This window comes from Nicotiana attenuata, chromosome 12, assembly GCF_001879085.1.
Source record: "Nicotiana attenuata strain UT chromosome 12, NIATTr2, whole genome shotgun sequence".
Taxonomy (NCBI): Eukaryota; Viridiplantae; Streptophyta; class Magnoliopsida; order Solanales; family Solanaceae; genus Nicotiana; species Nicotiana attenuata.
The window spans coordinates 9742988-9756039 of record NC_032000.1 but is presented as its reverse complement, the minus strand read 5'-3'; the positions used below and the strand labels follow the sequence as shown (position 1 = coordinate 9756039).

The 13052-nt window shown below is 37.2% G+C and overlaps 1 protein-coding gene across 1 annotated transcript; it reads left to right on the top strand.

Annotated features, from left to right (window-relative positions):
• Positions 5329 to 5913, top strand: LOC109235272. Its single transcript, XM_019401324.1, has one exon. The coding sequence runs from the start codon at positions 5536 to 5538 to the stop codon at positions 5674 to 5676; it is 141 nt and encodes a 46-aa protein (XP_019256869.1). The 5' UTR covers positions 5329 to 5535; the 3' UTR covers positions 5677 to 5913.

Genomic DNA, 13052 nt, shown 5'->3' with positions numbered 1-13052 from the left:
GTAAAGCTATAGTTGAGGCTTGAACTGAGTTCGTGGTATCAAGGTAAGTGTTTGGTCTAACCTTAGCTTGAGGGATTAGGAGTTGTGTCTATTTGCTACGTGTTAATTGTGGAGTACGGTGTATAGGCATGGTGACGAGTATCTATACGTCGGTGTCAAGCATGCCCGTGAGTCTTGTGTTATACATTGTTATGACTCCATTGTGGTTTATTGTGCCTCACATGTTATTATCATCGTTGTTCCCTTGCCGGGATGTCTGTTTGATATCATTGTTCCCTTGCCGGGATGTTTGTTTGATATTATTGTTCCCTTGCCAGGATTCCTTGTGATTATTGTTGGTAATGAAATGGAAGCGGGTGGTACACCTACCACAAGATATAATGAAATGGGAGCGGGTGGTACGCCTACCTCAAGATATAATGAAATGGGAGCGGGTAGTACGCCTACCACAAGATATAATGAAATGGGAGCGGGTGGTACGCCTACCACAAGACATAATGAAATGGGAGCGGGTGGCACGCCTGCCACAAGATATGAGAAATGAGATAGGGTTGCACGCTTGCAACAAGATGTGAAGAGAAAGTGAAATCTGCCTTTGTTTTTCTTTATTCTTGTTAGTGGTTGGATTTTGATTCCCTTATATTCTAATGATATCCTGTTTTTACCTGTTTTTCCCCGAAGCATGTTTCCCTCCCTTCTTTACTTGTTTATTTTTGTTTTACTTTCCGGTGTATATTATATAACTGCACAGGTTTATTTGGTAGTCTGGTCCTAGCCTCGTCACTACTTCGCCGAAGTTAGGCTAGGCACTTACCAGCACATGGGGTCGGTTGTGCTGATACTACACTTTGCACTCTTTTATGCAGATCCCAGTGTTGTAGACTTCGGACCGCAGTGAGGTTGCTGCTTCTGGTCCATCAGGCGACCCGAGGTAGTCCTGCAGGCGTCCGCAGGCCTTGGCGTCTCCTTCTAGCTATTATTCCTGTTTCTTTCTTGTATTTCCAGAGACAGTGTTGTATTATTTCTTTCAGACCTTTATTTGTAGTAATCTTAGAAAGTCTGTGAAGTTGTGACACCAAATCTTGGGTGGTTTTGTAATAGGATGGTATTAGTAGTACTGTTAAACTTGAAATTTATTTCTTCCGCATGTTAAATTATGTTTCTATAAATTGTTAATGCTAAGTCATTAAATAAAATGAAAAATGGAAAACATGTTAAATAATTCAGTTAGTTGGCTTGCCTAGCTTTCACTAGTAGGCGCCATCACGACTCCCGAGAGTGGAAAATCCAGGTCGTGACACTATCTTCCATATAATTCACTTGTAAAATTGTGTACTGGGTATATTGTATTGTTATTGTTGTTACACCTATATTAATTTTTCCGGGAGTTTTTTTTAGTTTGGTCAGAGAGTAGGATTTGTATAGAGACAAGTATGAGAATTAGAAAATAATCTCTTTAGAAAACCTTAAAAATAAATTATTGCGTAATCCACTGAATGGATCAGGCCGTAAAGAGTGTGAAATGAAACTAAAGAAATGAAATAAAGGATTCATACAACAGTATCTAACTAATTTAAAATGAGAAATTTTCATAAACCACTATCTTTTAGTGGTAATTAGCAATCTATAGTTACTATTTGCTATATTACGGATTGTAGATACGTTTTCTGTTGTTATAAGATGTATTAGATGTATTTAAGCTATTGTATTCATGAATACAGTAGCAAAAATAGGCGTGAGTCAGGGAAGTCCAGCTAATCAATTGTTGTATTCGAGTGTATTCAACTGTATTCATGGCATGAAACATGGGATTACAGCTGGACAGATTATTGTATTCGACTGTATTTGACTGTATTCACGGCGTGAAACAGGGGATTACACTGTTTTTAAACGGAAAGTGAATCAATTAACATAATAGACTCCTAATATAACTCAACAAACTCAATTATAACACACAAATTTTGTATTTTCAGTTATAAAAAAAATTCTCAACCGAAAAATACCCCAATAACATAGCAATCTTCAGAGAAATTATATAATACATCTGAATACATAAATTATATTAATTAAAAAAAACATATGAATACATTCATGGCATATAGCAAGACAGTGAATACAATGAAATACATAGAATACAGCGGGATACATTGAAATTCAACGAAAAAAAGACAGCAAATACAATGAAATACATGGAATACAGCGAGATACATTGAATTACAATGAAAAAAAGACAATGAATTCAATGAAATACATGAAAATACAGCGTGATACATTGAAAATACAATAAAATATATTAACAGAAAATCAAGTTGCTCAGCCCCAAATTGAATTTCTGGACATGCTCGATAACCTTCCCAGTTTTATCATCAACAAATTGAATCCTAATATATTGCGGAAGCTTTCCTTGAAGATCAAGTTCAACCTTAACCCTAGCTGTGCTAGGTCTAGACCTTTCTTGCGTGGCCTTATCAATAGCAATTGGCTTACCTGCTGCTGAGGCAATACACAACAGTGATTTCTTCGCGAACAACATAGGCGGCACATTCGAAAACGAGATCCAAACAAAGGCTCTTGAAGTCTCTTCTTTAGGGTTAAATCCAATAGTCCATGGAAATAACCTAAACTAATTTTCTTTCCCATTCAAGGATATGTAGTTAACAGATTTAGCCGCTGCAAGTACATAGTCATCATATCTGTCGAATCTAATCAAAATATATTTTCTTGCAAGCCATCCAATAAGGCATCGTCCATTGTAAACTTTACAGCACAAGAATTTGATACAGCGTGATACATAGAATTTGAGCACAAGAGCTTGATGTAATCCCTCCTCTTTAGTGAACTGATTAATCTCGTCCATTGTAAACTTTATTGTGGCTACACCATGCACGATATCAACATGTTTCAAATATATTTTTGTTGAAATTTGGGCAAGTTGTTTTGATTCCAATAACGTTGCATATGTTGTGTTAGGAGTAGTGTTTTTGTTCGTCTCTCCCACAGCTTGAAGCTGGGGAGAGGGCTGCGCATCCATGGCAGCCTATACTACATCATGTCGCCCTAGAGAGAGATGAGAGAGGAGAGAGCGTGGGATTTTTTTTCTAATGGTAGGTGATGTGGGTGAGAGGAATATTGAGATTGAGCATCGTGTTTTCAGGGAATGGGGGAAGAGAATGACATGTATCAAAGTATAGAGAAAGAAAATAGTGTAACTGAATAGCGTATTTACTGGCTTAGGGGTAGGAGGTAACCAAAATTAGATATTTTGCTATAAACATTAAAAGGTATCTATAGAATATAATTTTGTAAAATGATATTTATTTAAAATAAATAAGGCGTTAACCTTTGCTATTCGAGGTAAAAATTCCATTTAAAATTGGGGCATAACTGATAATAGTATTTTGAGAGCCAATTATATAAAAATGAATTTATCTCTTAGTATAATACATAATTCACGTCCAATGTCAAAGGGCAAGGATTATTTTTAGGGGCTAAAATTAATTATATCCGTTAGCCGAGTGTATAAAACTTATATATATATATATATATATATATANTATATATATCGCCTATGTAATATTTTAAAAGCTAAAGTGTGTTTAGACTACTTTTTCACGCAAAAGAGAGATAACATCATAAAATTGACCTTCCTAAAAAAGTTATTGTATGACTAGAGTCTACCTCAGCATCTTAGCCAATTTTCTTTTAGCTGAATAATTCCACGAATAAGCTGCTCATGTTTTAAATTCATATGTTCGGTGGATATGCTTTTTACAACATTATATCTAGTCTCATATTTAATAGAATTCTACACATGATAAAAAGAATATATTTTTTCTTCTTTTCTATTCTCAATTGAACTTCTCATCTTACTACGATCAACTTAATTATTACATCACAAAAGGGGAAGGGGGAGGAAAATGATCAACTTAACACCGTCGGATCATATTTTCAGAGGCGGATCCAGAATTCAAATTTAATGGAATTTTAAGATTTTTAGTTTTAAACTCATTATACTTTTAAAATTATAAGTTCAAATCAAATACTTGTTGAAATTTTAGCAAATTTTTACATATAAATTCATACTCCGTATCAAAAGTTATGGGTTCAGTTGAATCCCTAGCCGAAAGACTACATCTGCCCCTACATATTCTTCCACCAGTGCTTAATTTCTTTAATGATAATACACATCATCATGCAAATAAAGTACGTGTCAGTGTTTATATTAGTCAAAAAGCATGATAAGATAATATGATTAGAAGGCATTAAATGTTAAGAAGGTGGTTAAGATATGTGCCTTTTTTAGTAGGATTCAACTGAATTATCCCCTCTTACCTATTTGTACATTAGGTGGAACCAACTAAAATTATTTCTTCCTTTTTTTTTTAATTTATAATAATTCTTGGACACAACTATTTATTACACATAGGCAAGAAAACGACCTTATGATAAAAAAATTAATTATCATCTCATCATCAATCAACCCAACACAAATACATGTTGTAGGGTAGCTCGTAAACTAAGGACCTGTGCTACCTTATTCATGTAATGGTCGACCCATTATGTTGGTAGGTTTTGCCTAAACTATTTGTTTATAGACTGTGACATATTGTATAGGAATTACAACCAAAGTTTTGACTTAAATAGTAAAATATGGATGAATTCACATTATGTCGTGGATTTAAAAAAAATTTTAATAAAAAACCCCTCGTTGGATTTTATTACTTCTAACAGATAAATTGAAAAAAAAAAATGGAATTTTATACAGTATAGCATCTTCCTATAAATAATAGTCAATAATTTTATATACATATAGAGAGAAAATATATTATAACATAGCATTAAAATTTGATTTTTATAGTGAATAACTATATATAGTGATGCTGTTATAGAGAGATCTGATTGTATATATATATACACAATGAAACCTCTTTATGACAAACTCATTTTTTCCAGATTTTATTTTTGTTATAGCGAAGTGCTGTTATAGAGAAAATATATTATAACATAACATAAAAATTTGTTCCATCAAAAATAATAAATGATTGTTATATAACGATATTGTTATGGAAAGATCTGACTTTATATATAACTCCACAAGTGTGATAATGTGGATACATACATTATGGTATATGTAGTTTGTATATGTAATACTACTAGTATAAGTTTTTGATGTTACTTTATTTCACTTGAGGTGGTGTGTGTTGGGGGGGGGGTGGTTGTGATGTGGGGTATGGGGTACCAAGTGGAAAGTAGGACCCACAATGGACTGTCTAGTGAGCTATAGGAGAGGCATTGCACATCCTTTGATGCCCACATAGTTGCCTCTTTACTAGACCATTACAAGTTTGGACCACTACTCTTCAATCTCCCCTATAAGAACTCCTCTTTGCTCTCTTCCTTCTCCCATTCAAACTTCAACACAAAATCTCAAAGCTCTAAACCAAGAAAAGCAAAAGAAAATCCAAGAATCTCTTTAAAACACTCAATTTTTTTTATCATTTCTTGATTTTTTTTCTCATCATAATTGAGTTAAAGATGAAGATGAGCAGCACAAATATGGGAAATTCAAAGAGGAGAATTTCAAGTAGAGGAGTTGGAGGAGTACTTAGAGAGCAAAGGGCAAAACTTTATATTATTAGAAGATGTGTGGTGATGCTCCTTTGTTGGCATGATTGAAAGAGCAAAAAAAAAAAAAGAGAAGAAAAACAAAAAAGGGAATTAATTAAGGGGTTTAATTTCTCTATATTTTTTTATATTTTTCTTTTCTCTCTTCTTGGGAGTGTACATATCAATGGAGGATATTAGCTAAAAGGGGTTTAACAATTTTGTACTAATTTAGCTTATTAAGGTTTCTTGTATACATATCGGATAATTTTAATTAAGGAAAATGATTTTGATTATATTTTGTGTCTATATTCTTTTTATTCCACTTTTCTTAGATCAAAGCTAGTTGATGGCTTCAACTTTCTTCTGAATTAAATTCTACTATTCCTATGTTAAATTGTGGGGTTTAGTGATCTATGATTTTGCTGATTCCTTCACTTTTGATCACTTTTTTCCCTATAAAAAAGAAAAGGTTCAAATCAAAATTCATTTGAAGATAAGCGTTTGAAATTCAAAAAAATTGCACAATGATATTGATCTTGGGAGATTTCCCTTCTTTTTTTTTTTTTTTTTTTGTGTGTGTGTGTTTTTTTCTGCAATTGCCAATTAGTTGAAAGGAGGATTATCAAATCGAATTTAGACCCACATTCCAAAGAAACATAGAAGGAAAGGTGTAATTCTTTCCTTTGTTCTGTTTATTTTCTTTAATTCTTCCTCTTCTGTTATGCTCGATGCACGAAACATTCCGCATTTATGCACGTCGAGGAAAAGTTGCACCTAGAGGGATGTGATATGCTCGATGCACGAAATATTCCGCATTTATGCACGTCGAGGAAAAGCCGCACCTAGAGGGATGTGATGCAGGAAGTCTACCTTCTTAATGCAAGCATCAGAGACTAATTTCAAAGTTTAAAACCATGACCTATAGATTACACGAGGATAACTTTATCCTTTCTTTAACTATTTATCTTTGTTACTATTATTTTGGGATTTGGTGAGGGAGTGAGAGTGGGTTTGATTATGATGCTAGTTGCATCTCATTACTTTAGTGCTTTTCAAAGATTAAAGTTCACAACACTAACTATGATTACAGAATAAATGCATGATCTAAAGCGATTTTCTCTTTTATGATTATAAGATTGAATTTAGCACCTATGGGCCCAAAAATAATTAATCATTTGAAACAATTGATGGTTAGGATCAAATATAAATAAAAGTTGGTCAAACTAATCCCAAATATTTTTGGCACTGTTTGGAAACAAGCTTCATAAGTGTTTTAAGCACAAAATTCCTGTTGTATAAATTTGTTGTTCATACTTCCTTTGTCATTTCATTAGGGAAAAAGAAAACAGGAGAAAAAATATTAAATCATGACTAAAAATTGTATACATATTAAACCAAGCTGAGAGATTTTATTTTGTGTGTATCACATAACTAAAGTAATAACATGCCTTATCTTTAGGACCTCAAAGTTTTGACTTTTTGGTATTTAATCCAAATGGCGTCTCCAACATTAAATTCTTGATCTTATCTTATATGGCTTTTAATTTTCCTTCCATTCTGATGTGAAATTTACCAAAGACAAGCTTTATAGTAAATTCATTTCGAGTCTAATCGCCAGGGAACTGTTGGCTGTTAAAAAGACACCCCTATTTTAAAGCGGTGGATTTTACGTTAGTATACTCTATCTCCAGTTCAACTATAACCGACCCATGAATTGATACAAAAAGTGTGACGCCCATCACCGAAGGCGAGTCAAGCAGGACTGACATGTTTCTGTACTGGCAAACTTTTGAATAAAGGGTGCACGTGTCATCTTAGGCGAATCCCACATCAGAATGAAAGAGGAAAGCGAAAAGCTTTATAAGGCATAACACAAGGTTACATCTGCATGGGTCGAAATCTGACCAGAGGAGAATCCGCGTGAAGAGTAACGACAAAAAGTCATTGGGCCGAAGTCGTATCCATACGACGCTATAATGACACGCACCTCGGCCACGACCGAGGTCGAGTATTCAGAATGCTTGAACGGTGAATTGGATGCTATGGCATTTCAAAGGGTCAACCAATAATATAGTCAAATGACTTAGGTGCTATGGCTAATGACCGTTGGCTAAATGAGAATACCTAGTATATAAACTAAGTGAGAAGAAGAAGAAAGGGGGCTGACACAAGCATACACAGACACTGAGATAGACATATCTTTACAGATCAAGGAAGATCTTCATCTTTTTCTCCCTGCTAAGGAGAAAGAAGCAAGGAAGCTTAGATCCCCAATATTCATCATTAGTTACACTAGATCAAAGTGTATGAGGGGTCAACTTTGTTCAAGAACGATGACCCTTTTCATCTATGTATTCTTTGTTATCATTTAATACTATAAAAATTATCATTCTTTCCTTACATAATGAGATTTAATCATTGTTATAGTTGAATCTTATGTTCAGTTATGTTTGCTTATTCTCATCTTCTATCTTAAATCTAAGGTAAATTATCTTTGGCTAGGATTTGTCTCAAATCTTCTTATTTAGTTAGTTCAATAAAAAGTCTAAATCTTTTTGGTCGAACAATTTGGCGTCGCCTGTGGGGATTTTCTAGCCAAAATTTTAGTTTCCTCTAGATCTGATGTCAGCCGGAATTGCACTTCCTGGATCAGGTCTTTGCATGAAATCAAAGTTGTCTGATATCCATATAAAATCCACGTCTTGCTGTAGCGATGGGTTTGGCACGTCATGAGTATGAGCTGTCAAAGTGGAATTATGGCCTGTAACGACCGAACCGGTCGTTTTCAGCATTTGCAATTCGCTCGTCGGTTCTAAGGCATGACTAGCCCCGTATGATGTATTATGACTTATGTAAATCGTCGGTTTTGGTTTTCAGGATAATCAGAATAGATTTGGAAGAACAGTTCTCAACTTGAAGCTTTAAATTTGAAAGGTTTGACCAAGTTTTGACTTTTTAGTGTTCGATCTCGGATTTGGATATTTATGATTTGGTTAGCTTTAGGTGATTTTGGATTTGGGAGCGTGTTCGGAATGTAATTTGGAGATCCGTGGTAGATTTAGGCTTGAATTGGCGGAATTGGAAATTTTGCGTTTCTCGATCGGCGGTGAAAATTTTGATATCGGGGTCGGAATGAAATTCTAGAAATTGTAGTGGGTCCGTAGTGTCATTTGTGACGTGTGTGCAAAATTTCAGGTCATTCGGGCGAGGTTTGATAGAAAAAGGAAACTTACTCTCAAGGCCATACCAGCCACCGCGTGGCAAACCAGAATCATTGATCTCCCGAATAGACCCGCTTTCGGCTGCGGAGCACAGAAGGTTGAACTGGGGCACCAAGTCCACCGTGTCCTCCAACAGATTAATGTCCGACGGAATTTCGAGCACACGGGAAGGGCCTTCCACCCTCACATCGACCCTGGTAAAGCCTTCATCGAACATCCTCATGTCTTCAGGATCGATATCAGAATCGGATTCATAATCCTCTATCACTACGCCCTTTAACCTCTCATTAGCCGAAGATGGGGTACGGGACTGCCGAGACGTCGATGGGCCGCTCGGAACAATCACGGCAGTCTCGGAACTCTGTCCCCTTGTCGCAGCAGCCTTTTCCATGCCTGTAACGGGCATCGCCTCCACACCCAGGCTGGCATCACCTCCGGCTTCAGACACCGCCAAAACGAGGTCACCCCTCGAGGGCGTTTCAGACAAAAATGCCCTCTCCGACACTATCCTCCACCTCTTTGATGGAGCCTCTTCGCCACTACCACGAGAAGGTTCGTCCGCTGAACCGACTGTGGGAACCGGAGTGTCCTACCCAAGAGCAACCTCCGAACGAACAGGTTCAGTCGCGGAAGCGCTCCGCCGAGCAACCAGACTTTGGACGCCCTCATCCACAGTTACCCTTGGTACGGGCCGGGCAGAGAAAGCCGGTTGACGGAAAGTAAGGACAGGAGCCCTTGCCCATCTCGCTCCTCTCCGACCTGCCAATGAGAAATCCGACAAAACAAAGATATAAGATAAAGAAAAAGACGGAGCAAAGAACAAAGCAACTAAGGCCGAAATAAGCCGACTTACCGGCAGAAGGTTTGCGCCTAAACCTCTCGTGGAAAGGTGCCTATTCGCGGATCCCCATCGTGTGGGGAAGAATCAAGCTCACCCATCCGCGAATATTGGCAGTTTGCGGAGGAGGTACCCTCTCGGCTGCAGAAATAGAAAACACTCGACGATCACTAAAGGGAGACGACCAACAACCATGTTCAAAAAAATATATATAATATAACAAAAGGAAAGGGGGACCCACGGGCGAAATTCCACGCCTTAGGAAACCCCGCAGGGTTTGATACCACGTGCTCTATTCAAACGTAGAAGAAGTTCTCCCAAAAGGGAGATTGGCCTTGTCATCCATCTTCACCACCAAACCCTTGGTTCCTCGGTAACGCAGGTGAATCATCGTGCCCCTATGAAAATGGGGGGCAAAGAGGTGAAGCATGTGTTGTAGAGAAATTCCCCGATCGGCCAGCTCCACGTACTTGATAAGCACAAGGAAGAGCTTGTATACGTGCGGAGAGAGTTGAGCCGGACACACCTCGTAGAAGCGGCAAAAGTCCACCGCCAAGGAGGGAAGGGGAAGCGTGTATCCAATAACAAATGGATATGTGTAAAACGCGCAGTAGCCCGGGCGGTGTATATGCACTATGTCACGACCCGCTGGAACTAGTTCAATGTGATCAAGGATTCCCTATTTGGCTTTGAACGCCGTGAGTGCCGCAACATCCATCGTAGAAAGAACAGGCTCTGGCTCATCCATAGCAGGGCTATTGAAGTCAGTCCTCGCCTTCCCTGGGCGGGGAACCACCTCATCTACCGTCGGAAAACTCTCGTCCTCCTCCAGACCCACTCCCTCTTCGAGTAGGGGTATATCGTTTTCCGGCACCGGAGCACCAAAGGCTCTATCAAGGCTGGAGGATACACTAGCCATCTCTTCTTTGATTGCGAAAAGCAGGAATGATAAGGGAAAAAGGTAGCGGCCACAGGAATTTTTAACAGAAAAAGAAGTGTGAGAAACTGAAGGAGAAGAAGAAAAGCTGCAAAAGTCTCTCTTGAGCGATTGGGAAACATAACATTCAAATGTAAGATTTCCCCCTATTTATAGGGATATATATACCCTGAGCGGGAAAACCAAACGCCGCCATTTTGAAAACAGAAAGGGCACGGGAAATGACGCAATGCATAAAAAACGTACGTCATAATGACGCATGAGGAGTTTTAATAACATTGTGAACTGACGTGACGGTCTGATGCAGCTCTCCAAACGTAACGTCGCTACCTCGCCACGAGGTACTCGCCTCTCGCATAAAGTGCCCAGATTTCTCACAACTTTCGAATCGACAGAGTCCGCCCATCGAGCTCGCCAAAAGACGAACCCAATAAGCGGAGGGACTAACTGTATGGGTCGAAATCTGACCAGACGAGAATCCGCGTGAAAAAGAACGGCAAAAAGTCACTTGGGCCGAAGTCGTATCTATACAACGCTATAACGACACGCACCTCGACCACGACCGAGGTTGAGTATTCAGAATGCTTGAACCGTGAATTGGATGCTACGGCATTTCAGAGGGTCAACCAGTAATACAGTCAAATGACTTAGGTGCTATGACTAATGACCGTTGGGTAAATGAGAATACCTAGTATATAAACTAAGTGAGAAGAAGAAGAAAGGGTGCTGACACAAACATACACATACACCGAGATAGACATATCTTTACAGATCAAGGAAGATCTTCATCTCTTTCTTCCTGCTAAGGAGAAAGAAGCAATGAAGCTTAGATCACCAATATTCATCATTAGTTACACTAGATCATAGTGTATGAGGGGTCAACCTTGTTCAAGAACAGTGATCCTTTTCATCTATGTATTCTTTGTTATCATTTAATACTATGAAAATCATCATTCTTTCCTTACATAATGAGATTTAATTATTGTTATAGTTGAATCTTATGTTCAGTTATGTTTGCTTATTCTCATCTTCTATCTTAGATCTAGGGTACATTATCTTTGGCTAGGATTTGCCTCAAATCTTCTTATTTAATTAGTTCAATAAAAAGTCTAAATCTTTTTGGTCGAACAACATCGTACGCACACTTTTGAGACTCGATGTGACATAGCCCGAAAGACAAATTCGTACTGATTTAGGTCCAAAGTGAACAATGCGTGCTATGAACTGATCGTGATAGAATCGTACTTCTATTTTAATGCAGCCCATCTAACTTACCTTGTAGTAGCATGATACAAATAGGGAAAAATAGCACGGGCTAGCCAGTTTCGGACTGGTCATTCAAAAATAGCCAGCGTTTGCAAAGTCATTGAAATATAGCCATTATTTTGCTGCAATACGGAAAGTTCCAGCATAATATACTGGAGATCGGTGCACCTGTGTATGAATTTCCAGCATATTATGCTGGAACTCCAACACGCGGAAAGTTCCAGTATAATATACTGGAGATTGGAGCACCGATTCTCCAATCTCCAGTATATTATGCTAGACCGGTATATTATATTGGAACTCCAGTATATTATAATATACTGGAGTTCCAGCATAAGTATACTGGAATTCCGGTAAATTATACTGAAGTATTTTTCCAGATTTTGAACAGTGTTTTCGTTCAGATTTATCTTTACATGAAAAGTGGCTAAATTTCTATTACTTTTGATACTGTGGCTATTTTTGAATGACCACTTGTAAATCTGGCTATTTTTTAATTTCTCCCTACAAATAGTAAAAGAGTTTCTAAAGTGTGATTTATTTTTTATTACTTTTTCCATTTTACTGTGGGTTATATTTCCAAACGCTTTTTACAGTTGTCTTGTTATGATATTCTAAACAAATGTAAACATTATCACTGCTTTAACAGAAAACTAGATGATAATATCTTGAGTGATTTTCTTGTCGAGAATCAAACAACATCGATTACAGAAGTATTGACGGCTTTTAGAAATTAGGAAAGACCTTTTGTCTTCACAAAACCGAATTTCTAAGCATGATTAATTGTATGATTAGCAGTCCCAAAAAGCCATTTTTTTCATTAAAAAAACATTTTCTTATTTTGTTTTCTTGCCCTTTTCCTTTTGGTGGTCAAGACTACATGCAAACTAGATGAAAGTGTTCTCAATTAGTCCAATTATTTCTTCACTTTTTGCTACTATTGGAAAAGCACTTCTAAAAAGTGTCTTACACTATTGTCATATGGTCGACCATGCTTAAATTAATGAAATCTTTACTCAAGTAGCCCGTTATTGTTTACTTTTTTTTCTTGAGTTTGTACACTAAATATATATAGTTATACATATATTATAAATTCGCCTGTTATTTTTAACTTAAGCAATCAAATGAACAACTCTTTAGATTAATTCTTCTAAATTAATTTAAATTAATCATAAAAAATAGG